The sequence below is a fragment of the Oncorhynchus nerka genome, linkage group LG12 (assembly GCF_034236695.1).
Source record: "Oncorhynchus nerka isolate Pitt River linkage group LG12, Oner_Uvic_2.0, whole genome shotgun sequence".
In the NCBI taxonomy this organism is placed as follows: domain Eukaryota; kingdom Metazoa; phylum Chordata; class Actinopteri; order Salmoniformes; family Salmonidae; genus Oncorhynchus; species Oncorhynchus nerka.
The window spans coordinates 44,292,896-44,319,634 of NC_088407.1; the positions used below are offsets into that span (position 1 = coordinate 44,292,896).

The window sequence follows — 26,739 nt, forward strand, 5'->3', positions numbered from 1 at the left end:
CTTATTCAGTTACACCAGCTCTGTCAGGAATAATGGGCCAAAATTCACCCAACTTATTGTGGGATGCTTGCTACCCGAAACGTTTGACCCAAGTTAAACAATTTAAAGGCAATGCTACCAAATACTAATGGAGTGTATGTAAACTTCTGACCCACTGGCTATGTGATGAAATAAATAAAAGCTGAAATAAATCATTCTACTATTATTCTGACATTTTACATTCTTAAAATAAAGTAGTGATCCTAACTGACCTAAGGCAGGTACTTTTTACTAGGATTAAATGTCAGGAATTGTGAAAAAACTGAGTTTAAATGTATTTGGCTAAGGTGTATGTAAACTTCCGACTTCAACTGTAGATTATATAAGTGGTTAGGCATTTTCAACACACAATTGTTTCTTTTTAAGACTAGAAGAGAAGTAGTCAATTTCTACTCAACCCTCAGTCATGAAAGACTATCATGCATGTTGCTTTGTTTTGAGCCAAGTGTAGTCTTTCTTTGCTGACCTTATTACTGGACAGTAATCAAGATGCGACAAGATCAAAGCCTGAACAACTAGTACAGTTGATCTTTGTGTAAAAAAAAAAATCTGAATATTTTTTTTTATAACAGACATACATCTCAATTCAATTCAATTCAAGGGCTTTATTGGCATGGGAAACATGTGTTAACATTGCCAAAGCATCTCTCCATCTTCACAAGAACTTTGTCAATATGACTTTACCATGATAAATCAAATCAAATCAAATTTGATTTGATTTGTCATACACATGGTTAGCAGATGTTAATGCGAGTGTAGCGAAATGCTTGTGCTTCTAGTTCCGACAATGCAGTGATAACCAACAAGTAATCTAACTAACAATTCCAAAACTACTGTCTTATACACAGTGTAAGGGGATAAGGAATATGTACATAAGGATATATGAATGAGTGATGGTACAGAGCAGCATACAGTAGATGGTATCGAGTACAGTATATACATATGAGATGAGTATGTAGACAAAGTAAACAAAGTGGCATAGTTAAAGTGGCTAGTGACATAAGAATGCAGTCGATGATCTAGAGTACAGTATATACATATGCATATGAGATGAATAATGTAGGGTAAGTAACATTATATAAGGTAGCATTGTTTAAAGTGGCTAGTGATATATTTACATCATTTCCCATCAATTCCCATTATGAAAGTGGCTGGAGTTGGGTCAGTGTCAATGACAGTGTGTTGGCAGCAGCCACTCAATGTTAGTGGTGGCTGTTTAACAGTCTGATGGCCTTGAGATAGAAGCTGTTTTTCAGTCTCTCGGTCCCAGCTTTGATGCACCTGTACTGACCTCGCCTTCTGGATGATAGCGGGGTGAACAGGCAGTGGTTCGGGTGGTTGATGTCCTTGATGATCTTTATGGCCTTCCTGTAACATCGGGTGGTGTAGGTGTCCTGGAGGGCAGGTAGTTTGCCCCGGTGATGCGTTGTGCAGACCTCACTACCCTCTGGAGAGCCTTACGGTTGAGGGCGGAGCAGTTGCCGTACCAGGCGGTGATACAGCCCGCCAGGATGCTCTCGATTGTGCATCTGTAGAAGTTTGTGAGTGCTTTTGGTGACAAGCCGAATTTCTTCAGCCTCCTGAGGTTGAAGAGGCGCTGCTGCGCCTTCTTCACGACGCTGTCAGTGTGAGTGGACCAATTCAGTTTGTCTGTGATGTGTATGCCGAGGAACTTAAAACTTGCTACCCTCTCCACTACTGATCCATCGATGTGGATAGGGGTGTTCCCTCTGCTGTTTCCTGAAGTCCACAATCATCTCCTTAGTTTTGTTGACGTTGAGTGTGAGGTTATTTTCCTGACACCACACTCCGAGGGCCCTCACCTCCTCCCTGTAGGCCGTCTCGTCGTTGTTGGTAATCAAGCCTACCACTGTTGTGTCGTCCGCAAACTTGATGATTGAGTTGGAGGCGTGCATGGCCACGCAGTCGTGGGTGAACAGGGAGTACAGGAGAGGGCTCAGAACGCACCCTTGTGGGGCCCCGTGTTGAGGATCAGCGGGGAGGAGATGTTGTTGCCTACCCTCACCACCTGGGGGCGGCCCGTCAGGAAGTCCAGAACCCAGTTGCACAGGGCGGGTCGAGACCCAGGGTCTCGAGCTTGATGACGAGCTTGGAGGGTACTATGGTGTTGAATGCCGAGCTGTAGTCGATGAACAGCATTCTCACATAGGTATTCCTCTTGTCCAGGTGGGTTAGGGCAGTGTGCAGTGTGGTTGAGATTGCATCGTCTGTGGACCTATTTGGGCGGTAAGCAAATTGGAGTGGGTCTAGGGTGTCAGGTAGGGTGGAGGTGATATGGTCCTTGACTAGTCTCTCAAAGCACTTCATGATGACGGAAGTGAGTGCTACGGGCGGTAGTCGTTTACCTCAGTTACCTTAGCTTTCTTGGGAACAGGAACAATGGTGGCCCTCTTGAAGCATGTGGGAACAGCAGACTGGTATAGGGATTGATTGAATATGTCCGTAAACACACCGGCCAGCTTGTCTGCGCATGCTCTGAGGGCGCGGCTGGGGATGCCGTCTGGGCCTGCAGCCTTGCGAGGGTTAACACGTTTAAATGTCTTACTCACCTCGGCTGCAGTGAAGGAGAGACCGCATGTTTTCGTTGCAGGCCGTGTCAGTGGCAATGTATTGTCCTCAAAGCGGGCAAAAAAGTTATTTAGTCTGCCTGGGAGCAAGACATCCTGGTCCGTGACTGGGCTGGGTTTCTTCTTGTAGTCCGTGATTGACTGTAGACCGTAATCAACCTCCGGCGCCGACTGAGATGGCCGCCTCGCTTCGCGTTCCTAGGAAACTATGCAGTTTTTTGTTTTTTTACGTGTTATTTCTTACATTAGTACCCCAGGTCATCTTAGGTTTCATTACATACAGTCGAGAAGAACTACTGAATATAAGATCAGCGCCAACTCACCATCAGTACGACCAAGAATATGTTTTCCGCGACGCGGATCCGGTGTTCTGCCTTACAAACAGGACAACGGAATGGATCGCATGCAGCGACCATGATAACTGACCATCCAATGTTACTCCTATGAGTTCAGTTTCTTCAACCATAATCAACTGCAGTTTAGGTTTAGGTCTAGAATACTTTGAACCAAATACAATGCTTTGGGTTTTAGATGTATTTAAGACCAGTTTATTGCTAATTACCCATTCTGACACTGACTGTAACTCCTTCCTAAGAGTCTCAGTGCCTGTAGGTGCTGATGTGTAGACTGTGCAATCATCAGCATACAGTCATTTTATCTTCTTGTAAGGCAAGTGGCAAATCATTTGTAAAATAAAGAAGTGTAACGCCCCAAGGCAGCGGCCCTGCCGCACTGTACATAGCTGATGTTAGAGAAGTTTCCATTGAAGAATACTCTGAGTTCTATTGGATAAGTAACTCTCCAAGTCTCCGTGCTTCTACACCTGCATTGCTTGCTGTTTGGGGTTTTAGGCTGGGTCTCTGTACAGCACTTTGAGATATCAGCTGATGTACGAAGGGCTATATAAATACATTTGATTTGATTTGTGATGGCAAGTTAGTTTTTTCAATAATAAATCATGATCAATAACATCAAGTTAATAACATCTAGTTCATTTTATCTTTGTTTTCATTTCAACAATTTACTATCTGTGAGGTGCTAGATGCCTTGCTTAAGATTGATGTAAAAGAAAATCCGCTGGAGCTGATATGCTTGATCCATTTTTGCTGCAGCTCTCTGCCCCTCTGATTGTTGAATCATTAATCCATATTTTTTACCTGAAAATTATATCTGGTTTGGATGGCGGCCCATGTACTCCCCCTTAACAAAGGTGGTGACACTTGTGACCTAAATAATTAAAACCCTATTTCTAAACTTTCTTGTCTAGCTAAACTATTAGAAGCCTTGATTTATTATCAGGTAAGATCTTTCTTATCTTTGAAATGTATCCTAAATGTACATCAGTCGGGTTTTAGACCAGCACTATCTCTGCTGCATCCCTAGTTATAAATTATGTTATTAACTGTGTGGATAAAAGGCTGCATTGTGCTGCTCATCTTCATTGACCTGTCAAAGGCTTTCAATACTATTGATGACTCACTGATAATTCAGAGTCTTTCCTCAATTGGCCGAGAGCAGGCTACATATAACTGGTTTAAAAATGACTTGACAGATAGAACTCGAAGCATATCTACGAATGGTGAGTGATCAGTTTTCCTGGATATTACGAAAGTTGTCCCGCATGGGTCGGTTCTGGGTCTTTGTTAACTGTTTTCATTAACAATATCGACTTATCTGTAAAAAAATATATATAAATAAGTACAGTACCTGCACTTGTATGCCGTTGACACTGTTGTGTATGCTATTGCCGCCACGGTTGGCCAGGCTCTATCTGAACTACAGTCTGCCTTCATTGTATTACAGAAAAACTTTATTGACCTGAAACTGCATGCAGGTTAAACTAAGCATATATTGTTCTCTAGAGCACATAAAAAGCTGTCTTTAATTAGCATATTGATGAGTTAGAAGCTGAGAATCAAAATTTGGCTTCTTCAATAGAAATAGAAGTGCCTCTCGCTAAATAGTAGAAAGCAGATTATTCAGTCAATGTTCCTATTGGTCCTAGACTATGACTGAAATTCACTTCATTAAAGCCGTCAGATACAGTTTATCATAGCGCACTGGGCTTTATTACAGGCAACAATTTTAGCATTCATCATTGCAATCTCTACCAGAAAGTTGGTTGGCACTCTTTGATGTCACGTCGGTTGATACATGGCTATGTTTTCAGTTATAAAGCCCTTTAACTAAACGTCCACTGTACCAAACATCATTACTAAACATTAGACATACGAGTTACCACATCTGGTCTGTGGCCTGAATGCAAAGCACTATGTCTGGAGAAAACCAGCCACAGCTCATCGCCCATCTAACACCATCCCTACTGTGAAACATGGTGGTGGCAGCATCATCCTATGGGGATATTTTTCAGCTACAGGGACTGGGACACTGGTAAAGATAGAGGGAACAATTGAATGGAGAAAAATACAGACCAATCCTTAATGAGAACCTGCTTCAGAGTGCAAACGACTTTAGACTGGGGCAAAGTTTTGGGACAGTCCCACTCTTTACATATTTTGTCATGTTTGGATAAAGGTGAAATATAAATGAGAGAGTGCTGAAATAGCAGTAGGCCAGACTCGACCCATGCTTGCAGCAGTATATTGTACATGTGCTCGAGAGGCAGTAACCCAGACAGCCAGACCATCCCAGACCACAAAAGTATACCTTCATAGTAGCTGGGTTTAAAGAGTGTGTGTGATGGCAGTACCTGTAAATGTCCCTGGCCATTCCAAAGTCCCCTATCTTGGCCACTCTCCCCTGTCCTTTGGTGGTCAGCAGGCAGTTCCGAGCTGCAATGTCCCTGCAAAGTAACAAGACAAGAAGAACCTTACAGAGGTGAGTGTGTGTGTGTTCAAATCACATTTTATTGGTCACATACACATATTTAGCAGATATTATTGCAAATCTAGCAAAATGCTTGTGTTCCTAGCTCCAACAGTGCAGTAGTATCTAACAATACACACAAATCTCAAAGTAAAAGAATGGAATTACGAAAAATATAAGTGTTAGGATGAACAATGTTGGAGTGTCATTGACTAGAATACAGTAGAATACAGTATATACATATGAAATTAGTAAAACAGTATGTAAACATTATTAAATTGACTAGTGTTCCACTATATAAGTGACCAGTAGGGCAGCAGCCTCTAAGGTGCAGAGTTGAGTAACCGGGTGGTAGCCGGCTAGTGACAGTTTCTAACTTCAGGGCAGGGTACTGGGTGGAGGCCGGCTAGTGATGGCTATTTAACAGTCTGATGGCCTTGAGATAGAAGCTGTTTTTCAGTGTCTCGGTCCCAGCCTTAATGCAACTGTACTGACCTCGCCATCTGTATGATAGCGGGGTGAACAGGCCGTGGCTCAAGTGGTTGATGTCCTTGATGATCTTGTTGGCCTTCCTGTGACATTGGGTACTGTAGGTGTCCTGGAAGGCAGGCAGTGTGCTGCCAGTGATGCGTTGGGCAAACCACACCACCCTCAGGAGAGCCCTCCGGTTGCTGGCGGTGCAGTTGTCATACCAGGCGGTGATATAGTGCGACAGGATGCTCTCAATTGTGCATCTGTAATGTCTGTGTAATGTCTGTGTGGGTAGACCATTTCAGATTTTCAGTGATGTGTACGCTGAGGAACTTGAATCTTTTCACCTTCTCCCCTGCGGTCCTGTCGAGGTTAATCTAATATGGTGCCAGAGGAGGAGCCGGAGGAGATGGCTGCCGTATTACGACCTCCTAACCAATTGTGCTATTGTGTGTGTTTTTTCCAGTATTTGTAACTTATTTTGTACATAATGTTTCTGCCACTCTCTCTTATGGGGTGGCAGGTAGCCTAGTAGTTAGAGCATTGGGCCAGTAACCTAAAGGTTGCTAGATCGAATCCCGAGCTGACAAGGTAAAAATCTGTCGTTCTGCCCCTGAACAAGGCAGTTAACCCACTGTTCCTAGGCTGTCATTGTAATTAAGAATTTGTTCTTAACCTCTTCAACCTATGGGGGTGCTATGTCATTATTGGATAAAAAGACGTGCCCGTTTTAAGCGCAATATTTTGTCACGAAAAGATGCTCGACTATGCATGGAATTGACAGCCTTGGAAAGACAAAACTCTGACGTTTCCAAAACTGCAAAGATATTATCTGTGAGTGCCCCAGAACTAATGCTACAGGCGAAACCAAGATGAAACTTCAAACAGGAAATGAGCAGGATTTTTGAGGCTCTGTTTTTCATTGTCTCCTTATATGGCTGTGAAAGCGCCAGGAATGAGCCTGCCCTTTCTATCGTTTCTCCAAGTTGTCTGCAGCATTGTGACGTATTTGTAGGCATATCATTGGAAGATTGGCGATAAGAGACTACATTTACCAGGGGTCCGCCCGGTGTCCTTTGTTGAAATTGTTGCTCGCATTCATCCATGTGATTGAGACAGAGAGGAGACTTCCAGGAATGATATATCATGAAGAGATATGTGGTTGAGCAGCTTGAGGATTGATTCTAAACAACGTTTACCATGTTTCAGTCGATATTATGGAGTTAATGTGGAAGAAAGTTTGGCGTTTGGATGAATTAATTTTCGTTTTTTTTTGGTAGCCAAACATGACGCAGAAAACGGACCGATTTCTCCTGCACAAATAATCTTTCAGGAAAACTGAACATTTGCTATCTAACTGAGAGTCTCCTCATTGAAAACATCCGAAGTTCTTCAAAGGTAAATGATTTATTGAATGTTTTTGCTGGTTTTTGTGAAAATGTTGCCTGCTAATGCTAACGTTAAATGCTAATGCTAAATGCTAACGCTAAATGCTAAATGCTAGTTTGCTATGGTTGAGAAGCATATTTTTTGAAAATCTGAGATGACAGTGTTGTTAACAAAAGGCTAAGCATGAGAGCAAGCATATTGATTTCATTTCATTTGCGATTTTCATGAATAGTTAACGTTGCGTTATGGTAATGAGCTTGAGGCTGTAGTCATGATCCAGGATCCGGGTTGGCTCGACGCAAGAAGTTAACTGACTTGCCTAGTTAAATAAAGGTAAAAATTTTTTTAAAGGAGGACAGCAGATAGAGTAAATTATTGTAAATATGTTTTTATCCTTTTTTCTTTAAAGGGGTGGATCAGCTTTAATATTGGGGATAGATTGTGGCTTCCATCAATGCAACTGTCTCCATAATTTCCAATCCCCCATATATTTATATGCTGGCACTATGCTGGCACTAAGACCGCACTCAAAAAGCTGTATAAGGCCATAAGCAAACAGGAAAACGCTCATCCAGAGGCGGCGCTCCTATTGGCCAGGGACTTTAATGCAGGGAAACTTAAATCCGTTTTACCTCATTTCTACCAGCATGTTAAATGTGCATCCAGAGGGGGAAAAAAACTCTAGACCACCTTTACTCCACACACAGATACGCATACAAAGCTCTCCCTCGCCCTCTATTTGGCAAATGTGACCATAATTATATCCTCCTGATACCTGCATACAAGCAAAAACTAAAGCAGGAAGCACCAGTGACTCGGTCAATAAAGAAGTGGTCAGATGACACAGAAGCTAAACTACAGGACTGTTTTGCTAGCAGAGACTGAAATATGTTCCGGGATTCTTCCGATGGCATTGAGGAGTACACAGCATCCGTCACTGGCTTCATCAATAAGTGCATCGATGACGATGTCCTCACAGTGACCGTACATACATATCCCAACCAGAAGCCATGGATTACAGGTAAAATTCGCACTGAGCTAAAGGGTAAAACTGCTGCGTTCAAGGAGCGGGACCTTAACCCGAATGCTTATAAGAAATCCCGCTATGCCCTCCGATGAACCATCAAACATGCAAAGCATCAATAGAGGACTATGATCGAATTGTACTACACCGGCTCTGACACTCGTCGGATGTGGCAAGGCTTGCAAACTATTACAGACTACAAAGGGAAGCACAGCCGAGAGCTGCCCAGTTATACGAGCCTACCAGACGAGCTAAATTACTTCTATGCTCGCTTTGAAGCTAGCAACACTGAAGCATGAGAGCATCAGCTGTTCCGGACGACTATGTGATCACGCTCTCCGTAGCCGATGTAAGTAAGACCTTTAAACAGGTCAACATTCACAATTCCGCAGGGCCAGATGGATTACCAGGACGTGTACTCCGAGCATGTGCTGACCAACTGGCAAGTGTCTTCACTGACATTTTCAACCCTTCCCTAACTGAGTCTGCAATACCAACATGTTTTAAGCAGACCACCATAGTCCCTGTGCCCAAGATCACTAAGGTAACCTGCCTAAATTACAACCGGCCCGTAGCACTCACGTCTATAGCCATGAAGTGCTTTGAAAGGCAGGTCATGGCTCACATTGACACCATTATCCCAGAAACCCTAAACCCTCTCCAATTTGCATACCGCCCCAACAGATCCACAGATGATGCAATCGCTATTGTGATTGTCTCCACCCCCTCCAGGTGTCACTCATTTCCCCCACGGCGCTGGGTTTATCTTTGTGGAGAAGAAGGACAAGACCCTGCGTCCGTGCATTGACTACCGGGGTCTTAATGATTTAACGATCAAGAATCATTATCCCCTACCCCTCCTCTCCTCGGCCTTCGAACCACTCCAGGGAGCCACCATTTTTTCCAAACTGGACCTTCGGAATGCCTACCACCTGGTTTGGATACGCGAAGGAGATGAGTGGAAGACAGCCTTTAATACAGCCAGTGGACATTATGAGTACCAGGTCATGCCGTTTGGACTCACCAACTCGCTGTTTTTCAGGCTCTAGTAAACGATGTGCTCCGGGACATGCTAAACCGTTTCATGTTCGTTTACCTTGACAACATCCTGTTTTTTCCCGGTCTGCTCAAGAACACATTCTTCATGATAGACGAGTCGTTCAGCATCTCCTGGAGAACCAATTGTTTGTGAAGGCCGAGAAATGTGAGTTTCACCGCTCAACAATCTCCTATCTAGGATATGTCATCGCTGATGGAAATGGATTAGGAAAAAGTGAAAGCGATGGTGGAGTGGCCTCAGCCTACGTCCAGGGTGCAGTTGCAACGTTTCCCGGGGTTCGCTAATTTCTACCGCCGTTTCATTCGGGGCTACAGAACTTCAGCGACCCCCCTCTCGGCACTCACCTCTCCCGAAGTACCGCTCACATGGTCTCCAGCGGTTGACAAAGCCTTTGTGGACCTGAAACATCGGTTCACCACAGCACCCATCCTCGTCCATCCGGATCCATCCCGTCAATTTGTGGTAGAGGTTGATGCTTGTGATGTTGGAGTGGGGGCCATCCTGTCCGGCAGAGAGGAACTATGACGTTGGCAACAGAGAACTCCTGGCTGTCAAGTTGGAGCTGGAGGAGTGGAGGCATTGGCTGGAAGGAACAGCCCTTCCTGGTCTGGACCGACTGTAAAAATGTGGAATATCTCAGTACAGCCAAGCTCCTTAACTCCAGGCAGGCCCGGTGGGCTTTATTGTTCACCAGATTCAACTTCACCTTTGGTCCAAAAATGTGAAGCTGGACGCCCTCTCCTGCATATACAGTTCCTCTGCCTCCTCTGCCACACCCTCGAAAACCATTCTCCCTACCTTATGCCTTGCCCCTTCATTGGTTGAAACCTTGGTTCGCAAGGCCCAACGTTCCCAGCCGGAACCTGAAGGGGGCCCGGCTAACCGGTTATTTGTTCCTAACTCTATCCGGTCCCGGGTTCTGGAATGGGCTCATTCCTCAAGGCTGACCTGTCATCCAGGTTCCCGTCGTACCCTAGCCTTCATCCGACAATGTTTCTGGTTCCTGACATTTCTGCATTCATCAACTCGTGCTCAGAACAAGACTCCACAGCAAGCTCCTTCGGGCCTCCTTAAACCACTACCTGTCCCTCATCGTCCCTGTTCCATATATCTCTCTGGACTTTGTCACTGTGCTCCCTCCGTCTGATGGCAACACTGTTATTCTGATGGTAGTGGATCGATTCTCCAAGGCCGCCCATTTCATCCCTATCCCCAAACTAACCTCAGCCAAGGAGACGACCCAGCTTATGGTGCAGCACATCTTCCCAATCCATGGACGTGGTCTCCGACCGGGGTCCTCAGTTCTCGTCTCAATTCTGGAAGGCATTCTGCAACCTTATTGGATCGTTGGCCAGCCTGTCCTCCAGATTTCATCCCCAATCCAACGGCCAGTCGGAGCGAGTAAATCAGGACCTAGAAACCACTCTGAGATGCCTGGTCTCAACCAACCCCACTACCTGGAGCCGATAACTGGTCTGGGTGGAGTATGCCTGGAACACCCTTCCCTGTTCGGCCACAGGACTCTCTCCTTTTGAGTGCTCTTTGGGGTATCAACCTCCAGTCTTCCCGGAACAAGAGCAGGAGGTCAGCGTACCCTCGGCCCAGATGTTTGTCTGCTGCTGTCGACGTACCTGGAGAAGAGCTCAGGCGGCAATTCTCAAGACCAACTCCAGGTATCATCGACAAGCGGATCGTCGTTGGACCCCTGCTCTCCGCTACCGCAAAGGGTATTGCTTTCCACTCGGGACCTGCCCCTTCAGTTGGAGTCCCGCAAACTGGCCCCCGTTGCATTGGTCCTTTTCCCATCCCCGTACCCTCCTCCTTATTCACCCTACCTTATGTCTAGGATTAAGCCTGTGTCTCACAGTCCTTTGTCTTCTGTTTCTAAGCTCATCCCTCCCCCCTGGGTCATCGATGGCCAGCAAGAGTATACGGTGTGACGCCCCTGAGGGTTCGACCACGGGGCAGGGTTTTGGGAGGGTTATGGTTATTTTATTTTTCTGGCACCACTCCGTCAGGGACCTCACCTCCTACCTGTTGGCTGTCTTCTCATTGTTGGTAATCAGGCCTACTACTGTTGTGTTGACTGCGAACTTGATGATTGACTGCGTGGCCACGCAGTCATGGGTGAACAGGGAGTACAGGAGGGGTCTGAGCATGCACGCTTGTGGGGCCCCTGTATTGAGGACCAGCATAGCGGAGGTATTGTTCCCTACCTTCACCACATGGGGGTGGCCCGTCAGCAAGTCCAGGACCCAGTTGCATAGGTCAGGGTTCAGACCCAGGGCACAAGCTTAATGATGAGCTTGGAGGGTACTATAGTGTTGAAGGCTGAGCTTTAGTCAATAAACAACATTCTTAGATTGCTATTCCTCTTGTCCAGATAGGGCAATGTGCAGGGTGACTGTGACTTTTTGTGAACGGGTGGTGTACCTAATAAACTGGCCGGTGAGTGCATGTGGAAACCCATATGTTGTTGTAGTTTGAGAAAGTGTTTGCAACTGTTTGAGAGTGTGTGAATGTGGGGTCTGTGTCTTTGTGTGTTTGTTTGTGTGTGCGTGCGCACGTATGTGTGCTGGTATGTATAAGTGGGTAAGTGGGTAAAATGAGTTTGTGTGTGAGAAAGAGTATGTGTCTGTCACTGCATATTATGCTGGTTTGACTATATGTGAACACTATGTGCACACACTTACACTATAAATACACAATAGTATGTGGACACCCCTTCTAATTAATGGATTTGGATATTTCAGCCAGGTATATAAAATTGAGCACCCAGCCATGCAATCTCCATAGACAAACATTAGCTGTAGAATGGCCTTACTGAAGAGCTCAGTGACTTTCAACATGGCACCGTCATAGGATGCCACCTTTCCAACAAGTCAGTTCGTCAAATTTCTGCCCTGCTGTTATAGCAGCAAATGGGGGACCAACTCCGTATTAAAGCCCATGATTTTGGAATGAGATGTTCAACAAGCAGGTGTCCACATACTTTTGGTCTTGTAGTGTAAGTCCATGTATGTTTTTCTACCATAGTAGGCCTACCGGTGTATAAACTGGTTCTCCTCCAGGTATTGACATCCCTGTGCGATATCTCTGGCCACGTTGAGCAGGTCCACCATGGAGAGACTAGAGGGGTGCTCCTATAGAGACATACCAGACAGAGAGGGAGAGATCATACTCATACATACAGAGAGACATATACAGAGATACAAACAGGTGGGCAGACAGACAGACGGATGTACTGAAGAGCAGAGCAGCCAAACACTTTTGTTGTTCTTCTGTTAGCTTTCAGACTGAAATATTTTAATCTACTCAATAAAGTACCCCTACACTCAAAAAAAAGAAGGTTATTGAGGGGTTCTTTGTCAGTGGTGACCCTGCTGAAGAAAACAGCATACATTTCAAACTGGTCCATGCTGGTCTATTTTTATTTATTTATTTATTTCACCTTTATTTGACCAGGTAGGCTAGTTGAGAAAAAGTTTGCATTTACAACTGCGACCTGGCCAAGATAAAGCAAAGCAGTTCGACACATACCACAACACAGAGTTACACATGAAATAAACAAACATACAGTCAATAATACAGTAGAAAAAAAGTATACAGTCGTGGCCAAAAGCAAGCATTTCATAAGTGTCAAATGCTTTTACTGACAATTACATGAAGTTGACGCAAAGAGTCAATATTTGCAGTGTTGACCCTTCTTTTTCAAGACCTCTGCAGTCCGTTCTGGCATGCTGTCAATGAACTTCTGGGCCACATCATGACTGATGGCAGCCCATTCTTGCATAATCAATGCTTGAAGTTTATCAGAAATTGTAGGTTTTTGTTTGTCCACCCGCCTCTTGAGGATTGACCACAAGTTCTCAATGGGATTAAGGTCTGGGGAGTTCTGGCCACGGACGCAAAATATCTATGTTTTGTTCCCCGAGCCACTTAGTTATCACTTTTGCCTTATGGCAAGGTGCTCCATCATGCTGAAAAGGCATTGTTCGTCACCAAACAGTTCCTGGATGGTTGGGAGAAGTTGCTCTCGGAGGATGTGTTGGTACCATTCTTTATTCATGGCTGCATTCGTAGGCACAATTGCGAGTGAGCCCACTCCCTTGGCTGAGAAGCAACCCCACACATGAATGGTCTCAGGATGCTTTACTGTTGGCATGATACAGGACTGATGGTAGCGCTCACCTTGTCTTCTCCGGACAAGCTTTTTTCCAGATGCCCCAAACAATCGGAAAGGGGATTCATCAGAGAAAATGACTTTACCCCAGTCCTCAGCAGTCCAATCCCTGTACCTTTTGCAGAATGTCAGTCTGTCCCTGATGTTTTTCTTGTAGAGAAGTGGCTTCTTTGCTGCCCTTCTTGACACCAGGCCATCCTCCAAAAGTCTTCGCCTCACTGTGTGTGCAGATGCAATCACACCTGCCTGCTGCCATTTCTGAGCAAGCTCTGTACTGGTGGTGCCCGATACAGCAGCTGAATCAACTTTAGGAGACGGTCCTGGAGCTTGCTGGACTTTCTTGGGCTCCCTGAAGCCTTCTTCACAACAATTGAACTGCTCTCCTTGAAGTTCTTGATGATCCGATAAATAGTTGATTTAGGTGCAATCTTACTGGCAGTCATATCCTTGCCTGTCAAGCCCTTTTTGTGCAAAGCAATAATGATGGCACGTGTTCACGTGCAGGTAACCATGATTGACAGAGGAAGAACAATGATTCCAAGCACCACCCTCCTTTTGAAGCTTCCAGTCTGTTATTCAAACTCAATCAGCATGACAGAGTGATCTCCAGCCTTGTCCTTGTCAACACTCACACCTGTGTTAACGAGAGAATCACTGACATCATGCCAGCTGGTCCTTTTGTGGCAGGGCTGAAATGCAGTGGAAATGTTTTTGGGGGATTAAGTTCATTTGCATGGCAAAGAGGGACTTTGCAATGGATTGCAATTCATCTGATCATTCTTCATAACATTCTGGAGTATATGCAAATTGCAATCATAACAAACTGAGGCAGCAGACTTTGTGAAAATTAATATTTGTTTCATTCTCAAAAATTCTAGCCACGACTGTATATACAATGTGTGCAAATGAGGTAAGGCAATAAAATAAGCCATAGTGGCGAGGTGATAACGATATAGCAATTAAACAATGGAGTCATAGATGTGCAGAAGATGAATGTGCAAGTAGAGATACTGGGGTGCAAAGGAGCAAAATAAAAAAATAAAAATACAGTATGGAGATGAAGTAGTTAGATGGGCTGCTCTGACAGCTGGTGCTTGAAGTTAGTGAGGAAGAAAAGAGTCTCGGGCTTCAGCGATTTTTGCAATTCGTTCCAGTCATTGGCAGCAGAGAACTGGAAGGAAAGGCGACCAAAGTAAGTGTTGGTTTTGGGGATGACCAGTGAAATATACCTGCTGGAGCGCGTGCTACGGGTGGGTGTTGCCTTGGTGACCAGTGAACTGAGATAAGGTTGGGCTTTACCTAGCAAAGACTCATAGATGACCTGGAGCCAATGGGTTTGGCAACGAATATGTAGTGTGGGCCAGCCAACAAGAGCATACAGGTCGCAGTGGTGGGTAATATATGGGGCTTTGGTGACAAAACGGATGGCACTGTGATAGACTACATCCAGTTTGCTGAGTAGATTGTTGGGGGCTATTTTGTAAATGACATTGCTGAAGTCAAGGATCGATAGGATAGTCAGTTTTACGAGGGCGGCATGAGTGAAGGAGGCTTTGTTGCAGAATAGGAAGCCGATTCTAGATTTAATTTTGGATTGTAGATGCTTAATGTGGGTCTGGAAGGAGAGTTTACAGTCTAACCAGACACCTAGGTATTTGTAGTTGTCCACATATTCTAAGTCAGAACCGTCCAGAGTAGTTATGCTAGTCGGGCGGGAGAGTGCAGGCAGCAATTGGTTGAAGAGCATGCACTTAGTTTTACTAGCATTTAGGAGCAGTTGGAGGCCACGGAAGGAGTGTTGTATGGCGCTGAAACCTGTCTGGAGGTTAGATAGAACAGTGTCTAAAGAAGGGCCAGATGTATACAGAATGGTGTCGTCTGCGTAGAGGTGGATCAGAGAATCACCAGCAGCAAGAGCGACATCATTGATATATATAGAGAAAAGAGTCGGCCCGAAAATTGAACCCTTTGGCACCCCATAGAGACTGCCAGAGGTTCGGACAACAGGCCCTCCAATTTGACACACTGAACTATATCTGAGAAGTAGTTGGTGAAGCAGACGAGGCAGTCATTTGAGAAGACAAGGCTATTGAGTCTGCCGATAAGAATGCGGTGATTGACTGAATCAAAAGCCTTGGCCAGGTCGATGAAGACGGCTGCACAGTACTGTCTTTTATCGATGGCGGTTATGATAACGTTTAGGACCTTGAGCGTGGCTGAGGTGCACCCATGTCCAGCTCGGAAACCAGATTGCATAGTGGAGAAGGTACGGTGGGATTCGAAGTGGTCGGTGATCTGTAACTTGGCTTTCAAAGCTTTTAGAAAGGCAGGGCAGGATGGATATAGGTCTATAACAGTTTGGGTCTAGAGTGTCTGCCCCTTTGACAAGGGGGATGACCACGGCAGCTTTCCAATCTTTGGGAATCTCAGATGATACGAAAGAAAGTTTGAATAGGCTAGTAATAGAGGTTGCATCAATTACGGCGGATAATTTTAGAAGGACAGGGTCCAGATTGTCGAGCCCAGCTGATTTGTAGGGATCCAGATTTTGCAGCTCTTTGAGAACATCAGCTGTCTGGATTTGGGTGAAGGAGAAGCGGGGGGGGGGGGAGTTTGGGCAAGTTGCTGCAGGGGGTGCTGAGATGTTTGCCGGGGTAGGGGTAGCCAGATGGAAAGCATGGCCAGCAGTGGAAAAATGCTTATTGAAATGATCGATTATCATAGATTTAGGGGTGGTGACAGTGTTTCCTATCCTCAGTGCAGTGGGCAGCTGAGAGGAGGTGCTCTTATTCTCCATGGATTTTACAGTGTCCCAGAACTTTTTTGAATTAGTGCTACAGGAAGCAAATTTCTGTTTGAAAAAGCTAGCCTTAGCTTTCCTAACTGACGGAGTATATTGGTTCCTGACTTCACTGAAAAGTTGCGTATCGCAGGGGCTATTCAATGCTAATGCAGAACGCCACAGGATGTTTTGTGGTGGTCAATGGCAGTCTGGGGTGAACCAAGGGCTATATCTGTTCTTAGTTCTACAGTTTTTGAATGGGGCATGCTTATTTAAGATGGAGAGGAAAGCACTTTTGAAGAGAAACCAGGCATCCTCTACTGACGGGAGGGTGTTAAAAGTTCATTTGTGGAATTTATTTCCTTCTTAATGCATTTGAGCCAATTAGTTGTTTTGTGACAAGATAGGGGTGGTATACAGAATATAACCCTATTTGGTAAAAGACCAAGTCCATATTATGGCAAGAACAGCACAAATAAGCAAGGAGAAACAACAGTCACTCATTACATGAAGGTCAGTCAATCTAGAAAATGTCAAGTGCAGTCATAAAACCCATCAAGCGCTATGATGAAAGTGGCTCTCATGAGGACTGCCACAGGAAAGGAAGACCCAGGGTTACCTCTGCTGCGGAGGATAAGTTCATTAGAGTTAACTGCACCTCAGATTGCAGCCCGAAATAAATGCTTCACAGAGTTCAAGAAACAGATACATCTCAACATCAACTGTTCAGAGGAGATTGCGTTAATCAGGCCTTCATGGTCGAATTGCTGCACTACTAAAGGACAACAACTACAGAAATGATTTCACCGCAATCTGAGACGGTGTGTAGAAAATCGTTTTTTGCACTTTTTGAGGTGGAGCGACCCATGAGACAGATAACATTTTTAGTTGAGCTAGATTAGTAGCAGCAAGAGAAGGTATTGGGAAGAAATGGTGACAATGTGGTTTCTGTAAGAATTACAGGGTGGGGGACAGTTACCTCGGGGCCTTACCCCACCCTTAAAGGTACCTACCAGTACCTGGTACGTTTTTATAATTTTATTTCACGAGGCAAGTCAGTTGAGAACAAATTCTTGTTTTCAATAACGGCCTAGGAACAGGGGGTTAACTACCTTTTTCAGGGACAAAATGACAGATTTCTACCTTGTCAGCTCGGGGATTTGATCTGGCAACCTCTGTGGTTACTAGTTTAATACTCTAACCACTAGGCTTCCTGCCATACCGAACATTGTTTGACATAAGCGCATCTTTAGTATCCTATTACTATAGTAGCTGTTGAACCTGTCATTGGTTCTACCTGGATCCAGAAGGTTCTGCATGAAAGGGTTATAAATGGAACTCAAAAGGGTTCCCCAATAGGGACATATGACAAAATCCTGTAACCAGAGGGTTCTTCATGATAGGGTTCTTTGCAGAACGCAATTTGGTTCCCCTACAGGGACAAAACAAAGAACCTCACCATGGTTCCTTGTGAGAGGGTTCGATGTCGCACCCAAAAGGGTTCCCCCATAGGGACAAATTACAGAATTTAAATGTCTTTAAATTCAGGTCACTGGCAATTCAGTTCACTGGCAACCAAGAGGTTTGGAGTTCAAATCCTAAAATTGACCCCCAATTAATCAGAATACAGCAGCATACTGTCCCTTATAGCAATAATATCTTAATCCAGCAACCAGTAGCAGGGACATTTTTAACAGTGTAATGAAGAACCCTCTGGTTATAGCAGTGTAATGAAGAACCATACAGTATCATTGGCTATACAAAGAACCAATATAAAGAGGTTCTCCACAGCCCAAAAATGTGTTCCCCTACAGGGACAAAATTAAGTACCTTTTGTTCGGTACTTACTAGTTTATCCTAATGATGGCAAGCAAAGACCCACAACCAAGAATAACAAAGAACACATTGTAGCTTGTGTATTTGGCCCTCTCTGTGCATGCACCTTCTTGTTATATTTTGGCAAATGTAGTCAAACACACTTTTCAAGATTTCAGAAATATCTGGTCCAAGGAACCATCTCCTGCTGTTGTGAGCAAGACACTTAGGGCAACATTTCCATGTCGCAAAAATACCTACGATGTGAACTAAAGTAATAATGCTATCAACTAACACACTGTTATAATTGAAATATACGGAACAAGCAAGCAACTCAACTGACCAGTCTGGGCCGCGTCTCTCTCAGGAAACTCTTGAGGTCTCCTCCAGCCATCAATTCCAGTAGGATGAAGCGTGGCAGGGCCTGAAGACTCACCCCTATACACCGCACTATGTTCTGGTGGCTGAATTTACTGCAGAGGAAGAGACAGAGAAAAGAGTGGGGGAAGGAATAGGGAGAAAAGGGGGAGGGAGGATAGGGAATGGAGTAAGGAGAGAGGGGGAGGAAGGGAGGAGAGCCGGAAGGAGGGAGGAGAGAAGAAACAATGGAGGAAGAAGGAGTAAAGAGAAAGTGATGGATGGGGGGGGGGGGGGTGGGAGGAGAGGGTCAGAAATAAAAAGTTATTACATGGTTGTGGAAGAATGGTCTGCCATGGTAGGAGCATGTGTGTAATACCTCTTCAACCAATAGCTTGTATGTGTGTGTGAGACTGTGTGTGAGTTTGTGTGTACGTGTGTGTGTTACCTGATAATGAGAGCCTCCATGAGAAAGTCGAGCTCATCCTGCTCAGAGCACACCTCAGGGAGTGTCTATATTAGACGTACACAGAAAATACAATGAGGTCATTCAGAAAGAACATAGACAATGTCTCACAGTACTAGGGAGCAATCTACACAATGGGGCTAATTTATCAACACTAGAACTGCTAAAGCAGTCATTTGGACTGCTCATTAATTATTTATTTTTACTACTCTGCCATTTTTAGTCATTTTTAGTCATGCACCCCCCCTCAATCCCCCTTTTGCCCTCAGAACAGCCTGAATTCGTGAAATGAATCATGACATATCTGATGCATATTCTTCTGATTTTGAGCCTCGGCCTGAATCTACAACTCCGAGGCATGAGCACAAAAAAAGCCAGAACGGTGCGCACTGAGCCACCAAATGAAACGGTGAGACAGGAGGGAGAAGGGGACAGCTTGGACAAAACAAGCCAGTGACTATGCTACTTGACGATTATTGGAATAAAACGTCTTCATTGAGGGAGCAGGCCCTACATCTTAAGCAAAGACAACATCAGAAACGCACTCACAAGCTTTTGTTGTTGATGTGACATGGACATGCTCCAACTGATGCCATTGCATGAAAAGGCACACAAATGTGCTGACAATAACTTACTATTTTTGACTGCTGTTATATCGACACGTATGTTCATTATAATTGCTTTTGTGCAGATTTTCACTATTTATCAAGCACACTTGGCACTTATAATGATGTTTAGGCTACTGATGTTTTTATCATTTGACCGCACGTCTTGCTGACCGTGAGTCTTGGTGGTTGGGGTATTGTTTTTTTTGCAGATATAAAAATATGCTGTTCCCACGTTCCAACACATGCTTTCATAGATGTAACAAAGACACTTGAAACACTTGCATTTGTGTTTTACATGAAGCCTACAGTAACATAAACTAATGACAATACTATTGTGTTATTTGAAATAGTTTTGTATTGTATTCTAATGTCACCTAAGACCTTCATAAACACAACCAAATGATAATTTTTGTGATAGCATATACAATGCCTTGTAAAAGTATTCACCCCCCTTGGCAGTTTTTTCTGTTTTGTTGCATTACAACCTGTAATTTAAATATATGTTTTATTTTGATTTCATGTAATGGACACAAAATAGTCCAAATTGGTGAAGTGAAATGAAAAAAAATAACCTGTTTAAAAAAAAAATTTTGAAATGGAAAAGTGGTGTGTGCACATGTATTCACCCCCTTTGCTATGAAGCCCCTAAATAAGATCTGGTGCAACCAATTAGCTTCAGAAGTCACATAATTAGTTAAATAAAGTCCACTTGTGTGCAATCTAAGTGTCACATGATCTCAGTATATATACACCTGTTCCGAAAGGCGCCAGAGTCTGCAACACCACTAAGCAAGGAGCACCACCAAGCGGCACCATGAAGACCAAGGAGCTCCCCAAATACGTCAGGGACAAAATTGTGGAGAAGTACAGGTCAGGGTTGTGTTATAAAAAAATATCCGAAACTTTGAATATACCATGGAGCATCATTAAATCCATTATAAAAAAAATTGAAAGAATATGGCACCACAACAAACCTGCCCCGAGAGGGTGCCTCCCACAAAAACTCACGGACCAGGCAAGGAGGACATTAATCAGAGAGGCAACAAAGAGACCAAAGATAACCCTGAAGGAGCTCCACTGTGGAGATTGGAGGATCTTTCCACGTAAACACTTTAAGCCGTACACTCCACAGAGCTGGGCATTACAGAAGAGTCGCCATAAAAAAATAAGCAAACACGTTTGGTGTTCGTCAAAAGGCTTGTGGGAGACTCCTCAAACATATGGAAGAAGGTACTCTGGTCAGATTAGACTAAAACTGAGCTTTTTGGCCATCAAGGAAAACGCTATGTCTGGCACAAACCCAACACTTCTCATCACCCCGAGAAGCATGGTGGTGGCAGCATCATGCTGTGGGGATGTTTTTCATCGGCAGGGACTGGGAAACTGGTCAGAATTGAAGGAATGATGTATGGAGCTAAATTCTTGAACGAAACCTGTTTCAGTCTTCCAGAGATTTGAGACTTGGACGGAGGTTCACCTTCCAGCAGGAAAATTACCCTAATCATAATGCTAAAGCAGCACTCGAGTGTTTAAGGGAAAACATTCAAATGTCTTGGAATGGCCTAGCCAATGCCCAGACCTCAATCCAATTGAGAATCTGTGGTATGATGTAAATATTGCTGTTCACCAGCAGAACCCATCCAACTTGACAGAGCTGGAGCAGTTTTGCCTTGAAGAATGGGCAAAAATCCCAGTGGCTAGATGTGCCAAGCTTATAGAGACATACCCCAAGAGACTTTCAGCTGTAATTGCTGCAAAAGGTGGCTCTACAAAGTATTGACTTTGGGGGGATGAATAGTTATGCATGCTCAATTTTTCAGTTTTGTTGTCTTATTTCTTGTTTGTTTCACAAGAAAAAATATGTTGCAACTTTAAAGTGTTAGGCATGTTGTGTAATTCAAATAATACAAAACAAATCCATAGGAAAAATAGGAAAAATGCCAAGGCGGGGTGAATACTTTTGCAAGGCACTGTATGCAAGTATTAATTACGCTGTTAGAATTTTGCTGTCAGAATGACTGCCATTAGCTTGAAGAGGCCTCGAGGCCCAGCAGTCCTAGTTTTAAATTTTTATATATATATATATTTTTTTAGATGAAAAATGCATACCGGTATGCAAAACCTTTCTCAAACTTTACTTCTTACCTGTTGTGAACCGTGTGTCAGGCTCCAGGTTTAAACTGCTACGCATGGCCTGCATTCCATAGTAACTCAAATAGGCTACATGTCCCAAATTATAGCACACCTTGTAATACGTTAGCCTAATATGGCCCACTATTGCTAGCGATCCTTAGGATCGACCACACAAACGTGACAGAGGAAAAAGAAGGTAAACTAACGTTGTAATTGAATGATTCAAAAAATGTAAGGAAACTAACACTAAAGGGACAGTTCTGAATGTATGGTGTATAAGTGACGGTGGCTACCGTGATATGCCGATGTGCTTCAGTTTGCTGCCTTATGACTGGTTTCACATTTGTCTCCAGTGACCATAAGGTAAAATATATCTAAACCAATTGTCATTTACATTTAAAATCCCCTTATCCAAACGACTTACTAATTTACCAAGCTGTTATCAATAGTTCTTATCAGTTAGTAAATTACAGTGCACGGAGAATGGTGTTATTTATATAGGGAAAAAATACACTCGATTTTGTTCCACTTGGAGTTGTATTCATCGTTTCCTCGTGTGTGAAGGTGGTGAAATTATGAGGTAATTAAGTCAAGGTCAGAATTCGGCTCATCTGAAGGCCACAATTTCATTTCTTTGATCTCCACCCCAAACTAATAGTGGGTGAATAGCATGCTGTTCTCATGCTTTAAGTTCAAAGTCAGAATACGCATTTAGAGAAAAGTGCATACAAAGGGAATTACATTCCATTCACGCAAGCTTAACTCGGGTCGGAATTCCTCCCTTATTGAATAAAATGCTCATATGTACAAAATACACACACATTCTTGCTGATACTCGTGATGTTTGAGGCCCTGTATATTCTGTCTGTAAGTTGCTTGTTTGTTTGTTGTTTTGCTTTTTTGTTTGTGCCAGGGCTCACCTTAACTGCTACTTGCATGGGATTGGACTCTCCAGGTATCCCCACTGCCATCCCTTCATACACCTCACCGAAGGCACCATGTCCCAGTCCCCTACACACACACACACACACACACACACACACACACACACACACACACACACACACACACACACACACACACACACACACACACACACACACACACACACAGCACTTAGTAATCTTTCTTTAGTCGAGGTCATTGATTACTGAGTGGAAGGAAAGTGGGCCTATGGACAGTATTGCAGCAGGTGGCTAGCTTAGCTTTTCACCGTGATGTACTATAACCTCTGACATCTGAAGTACTGACGCCTCCGAACAATAAATACCATGGCTTTCAGGGGTTACTGGGTCACCTGTAATGTTGGTGCTTTGTGAGAACATTGCATTGGGATTGTACATGCAACTACCGTATGAAACTATCGTCTGTATAATATTAAAATAAGTTTGATTAGTTTTCAGATATTTGGAAGACATTTCCGACTTTAGCATGGAAGTCCATTTTACTGAATTGCTTTACTTTGCAAAGCAGAAGGAACAACTGACATTCCACTAAATGGCAGCAGAAGATATGCTTTCTGGTCCTGTGTGGCTCAGTCGTAAGAGCATGGTGTTAGCAAATCAAAGGTCTTAGGTTCAATTCCTGCAGGGCTCACAAGCTAAAAATGTATGCACTCACTGTATTATGAGTCATATAAACGTGACTTCTAACCCTGCTGAAAAAAAAACATAGACCAGCATAGGCTGGTGACCAGCCTTCATAGTGTTTTTGTTGGTGACCAGCCTTCGCTGTGTTTGGGACATTGGTTGCCAGCGTACCAGCATCAAGTCGATGCAAAAAGGCTATACTGTGCATGCGCTAAGGCGCGTGGGACGTCATCTACAATAATTTAGCTGCTCTAAGTTATTTTTACCAACAGGCGCCACTAGTGTACACTTTGTTGATAAAAGCCTTGAGTAAACTATTTTCAACAGAATTGGCTGGAAAGCCTCAATGCTTCAGGAAGCTTTGTTTCCACATCACTACTTAACAAAAACATTGCTGATTCCATTTGAACTCATCTCATATTTTTTTATAGACAATTAGTGATACTGAACATGAAATGCCCATGCTTTCAAAAGTCTGAGTTGCAAATTTACACTGAAAATATGTGATATATATGTATGTATGTATATGTGATTTTAACCCCCACAGTGTTAAAGTAAACAATTTCTTAATGTGTATACAGTATGTGACCCACTGGAATAGTGTTAAGATAATACTTTTCAAAGTGTTAATACCCTAACACCCCAAGAGTCTTGGGTCCCTAACTCCATGGGTGTGGGAAATTCTGACTTAAATTCTGACTTTATTAGAGCTGATGCTGTTACACTACACTTTATTAGAGCTTATGCTGTTACATTGTTGGGTGTAGTTTAAAACAACAACAACGTATTCTAGTTATTTTTGTTGTGTTCCTCTGTCGCTCAGTTGGTAAATCATGACACTTTCAATCTCAGGTTAGAGGGTTCAATTCTCCGGACCAGCCATACGCAATACATTTATCCACGCTTGACTGCAAGTTGCTTTGGATAAAAGCATCTGCTAAATGGAATATATTATATTGAAGTTGTTTATGACAATTTTACAGGCTAGTTTACCTGGTGAGGGAGATGTTGCGTCGGGGCACCTCCTTCAGGTCGTTGACAGAGGCGGTCTTCCCAGCGAAGCAGTAGTTGGGGTTGTAGTCGGTCATGATGGTGGAAGCCCTCAGCTTGCTCAGTTTACAGTCTGGGCTCTGGAGCTCCAGCTGAATGGACTGTAGCTCTATGTGCTTCCGTCTGTACACTGCATAGACAAGAATATTAATATATTATGAGGAAACATGGACAGATATGTGAAGGGATGTAAAATATGAGCAATGTCGGCGTCCTGGATTATTTTTCACATAAATTGAAAGCAGTCATTCCCCTCCATGTGCAGTACCCTTGTATGTTGTATTATCGTGTATTGACTTAGTGTATTCTGTATGGTAGTGGGGTACTAGGACCACTGGGGGCCTATCCACAGGGGATGCTTGGGAAGACTTATGATATCATAGGCCTACAGGTAAAATGCACATGATGGGGTACTTCAGGGGTACTATGGGCAGAGCGAAATTCAGTTGGTGCTACAGTAACTGAAAAAGGATAGGAACCACTGCTGTATGGTGACCTAAAAAAATATATTTCCATGCCAATGGAAAATCAAGTTATTGTATCGTGAAAGTTTCATGTCTCTAGGATCAACTGAAGTCATTCAAAACCACTTGTGCATTTCATTTAATATGTGGTGATACTGTAGATGTATACCTTGTCAACAATATGACAAAGTGAGCAGGAAGACATACATTCTTATTTGCCTACTCTTTACATGGAGTATATTTTATTAAGGCTTCATAAATAATAAAGCCTCCATAAGACATTTAGAAGGCTTGTTTTTCCCCTCTTCAAACTACACACAATACCCCACAATGACAGGTTTTTAGAAAGTTATTACAAATACAAAACTGAAGTATGATATTTGCATAAGTATTCTGACCCTTTACTAAGTACTTTGTTGAAGCATCTTTGGCAGCGATTACAGCCTCAAGTCTTCTTGGGTATGACGCTACAAGCTTGACACACCTGTATTTGGGGAGTTTCTCCCATTCTTCTCTGCTGATCCTCTCAAGCTCTTTCAGGTTGGATGGGGAACGTCGCTGCACAGCTATTTTCACAGCTAGTCTCTCCAGGGATGTTTGATCGAGTCCAAGTCCGGGTTCTGGCTGGGCCAGTCAAGGACATTCAGAAACTTTTTACAAAGCCAACCCTGTGTTGTCTTGGCCTGTGTTTAGGGTCGTTGTCCTGTTAGAAGGTGAACCTTAGCCTCAGTCTGAGGTCCTGAGCGCTCTGGAGCAGGTTTTCATCAACGTTCTCTGTATACTTTGCTCCATTTGTCTTTCCCATCGATCCTAACTAGTCTCCCAGTCCCTGCCGCTGAAATACATCCCCACAACATGATGTTGCCACCACCATGCTTCACTGTAGGAATGGTGCCAGGTTTCCTCCAGACATGACGCTTGGTATTCAGGCCAAAGAGTTCAATTTTGGTTTCATCAGACCAGAGAATCTTGTTTCTCATGGTCTGGGAGTCCTTTAGGTGCCTTTTGGCACCAAGTGGGCTGTCATGTGTCTTTTACTGAGGAGGGGCTTCCGTCTAGCCACTCTACCACACTAGAAGCTTATTACCTAAAATGGATCAATTTAAAGTGTAGGTTCACAGCTCCAATCCAGATGTGTTGGTCCTTACTGAGACGTGGTTAACTTCTTGGTGACGAGGCAGTATTTTCACATCCGGATGAAATGCATGCCCAAAGATACGCATATGATTTGTAGATTTGGATAGACAACACTCTGAAGTTTCTAAAACTGTTTGAATCTTGTCTGTGAGTATAACAGAACTTATTTAGCAGGCGAAACCCAGAGGACAAACCATTCAGATTTATAAGGGACCTTATAAGGGACCTTCTTGCCGATCCTATCGCTTCCACTGGATGTCCCCAGTCTTTAGAAATTGGTTGAGGTTTTTCCTTTGTGTAATGAAGAAGTAGCCCTGTTTAAAACGAGGGTCACTTCAAGTGTACTGTTAGAGGCGCGTGACCAGAAAGGTAGCGTAAGTTTGTTTTCTTCCTGTATTGAACACAGATCATCCAGTCTTCAATTTTATCGATTATTTACTTTAAAAAATGTATTACAAAAGTAGTTTGAAATGTTTTGGCAAAGTTTACAGGTAACTTTTGAGATATTTCGTAGTCACGTTGCACAAGTTGGAACCAGTGTTTTTCTGGATCAAACGCGCCAAATAAATGTATATTTTGGATATATATCGACGGAATTAATCGAACAAAAGGACTATTTGTGATGTTTATGGGACATATTGGAGTGCCAACAGAAAAAACTAATCAAAGGTAAGGCATGATTTATATTTTTATTTCTGCGTTTTGTGTCGCATCTGCAGGGTTGAAATATGTTTTCTCTCTTTGTTTACGGAGGTGCT

General features: G+C 43.6%; 1 protein-coding gene across 1 annotated transcript in view; it reads right to left on the reverse strand.

The window, feature by feature from the left end:
• The window catches only part of LOC115138263 (ALK tyrosine kinase receptor-like), a 683,992-nt gene that overhangs the window by 4,548 nt on the left and 652,705 nt on the right, over positions 1-26,739 (reverse strand). Inside the window, exons 20-25 of the mRNA XM_029674939.2 lie at positions 24,324-24,510; positions 22,662-22,752; positions 18,983-19,047; positions 18,521-18,650; positions 12,443-12,540; positions 5,338-5,430 (exon numbers count right to left, since the gene is read on the reverse strand). Of these exons, the coding sequence (XP_029530799.2) occupies positions 5,338-5,430; positions 12,443-12,540; positions 18,521-18,650; positions 18,983-19,047; positions 22,662-22,752; positions 24,324-24,510 (664 nt within the window). The remainder of the gene's footprint in view (positions 1-5,337; positions 5,431-12,442; positions 12,541-18,520; positions 18,651-18,982; positions 19,048-22,661; positions 22,753-24,323; positions 24,511-26,739) is intronic.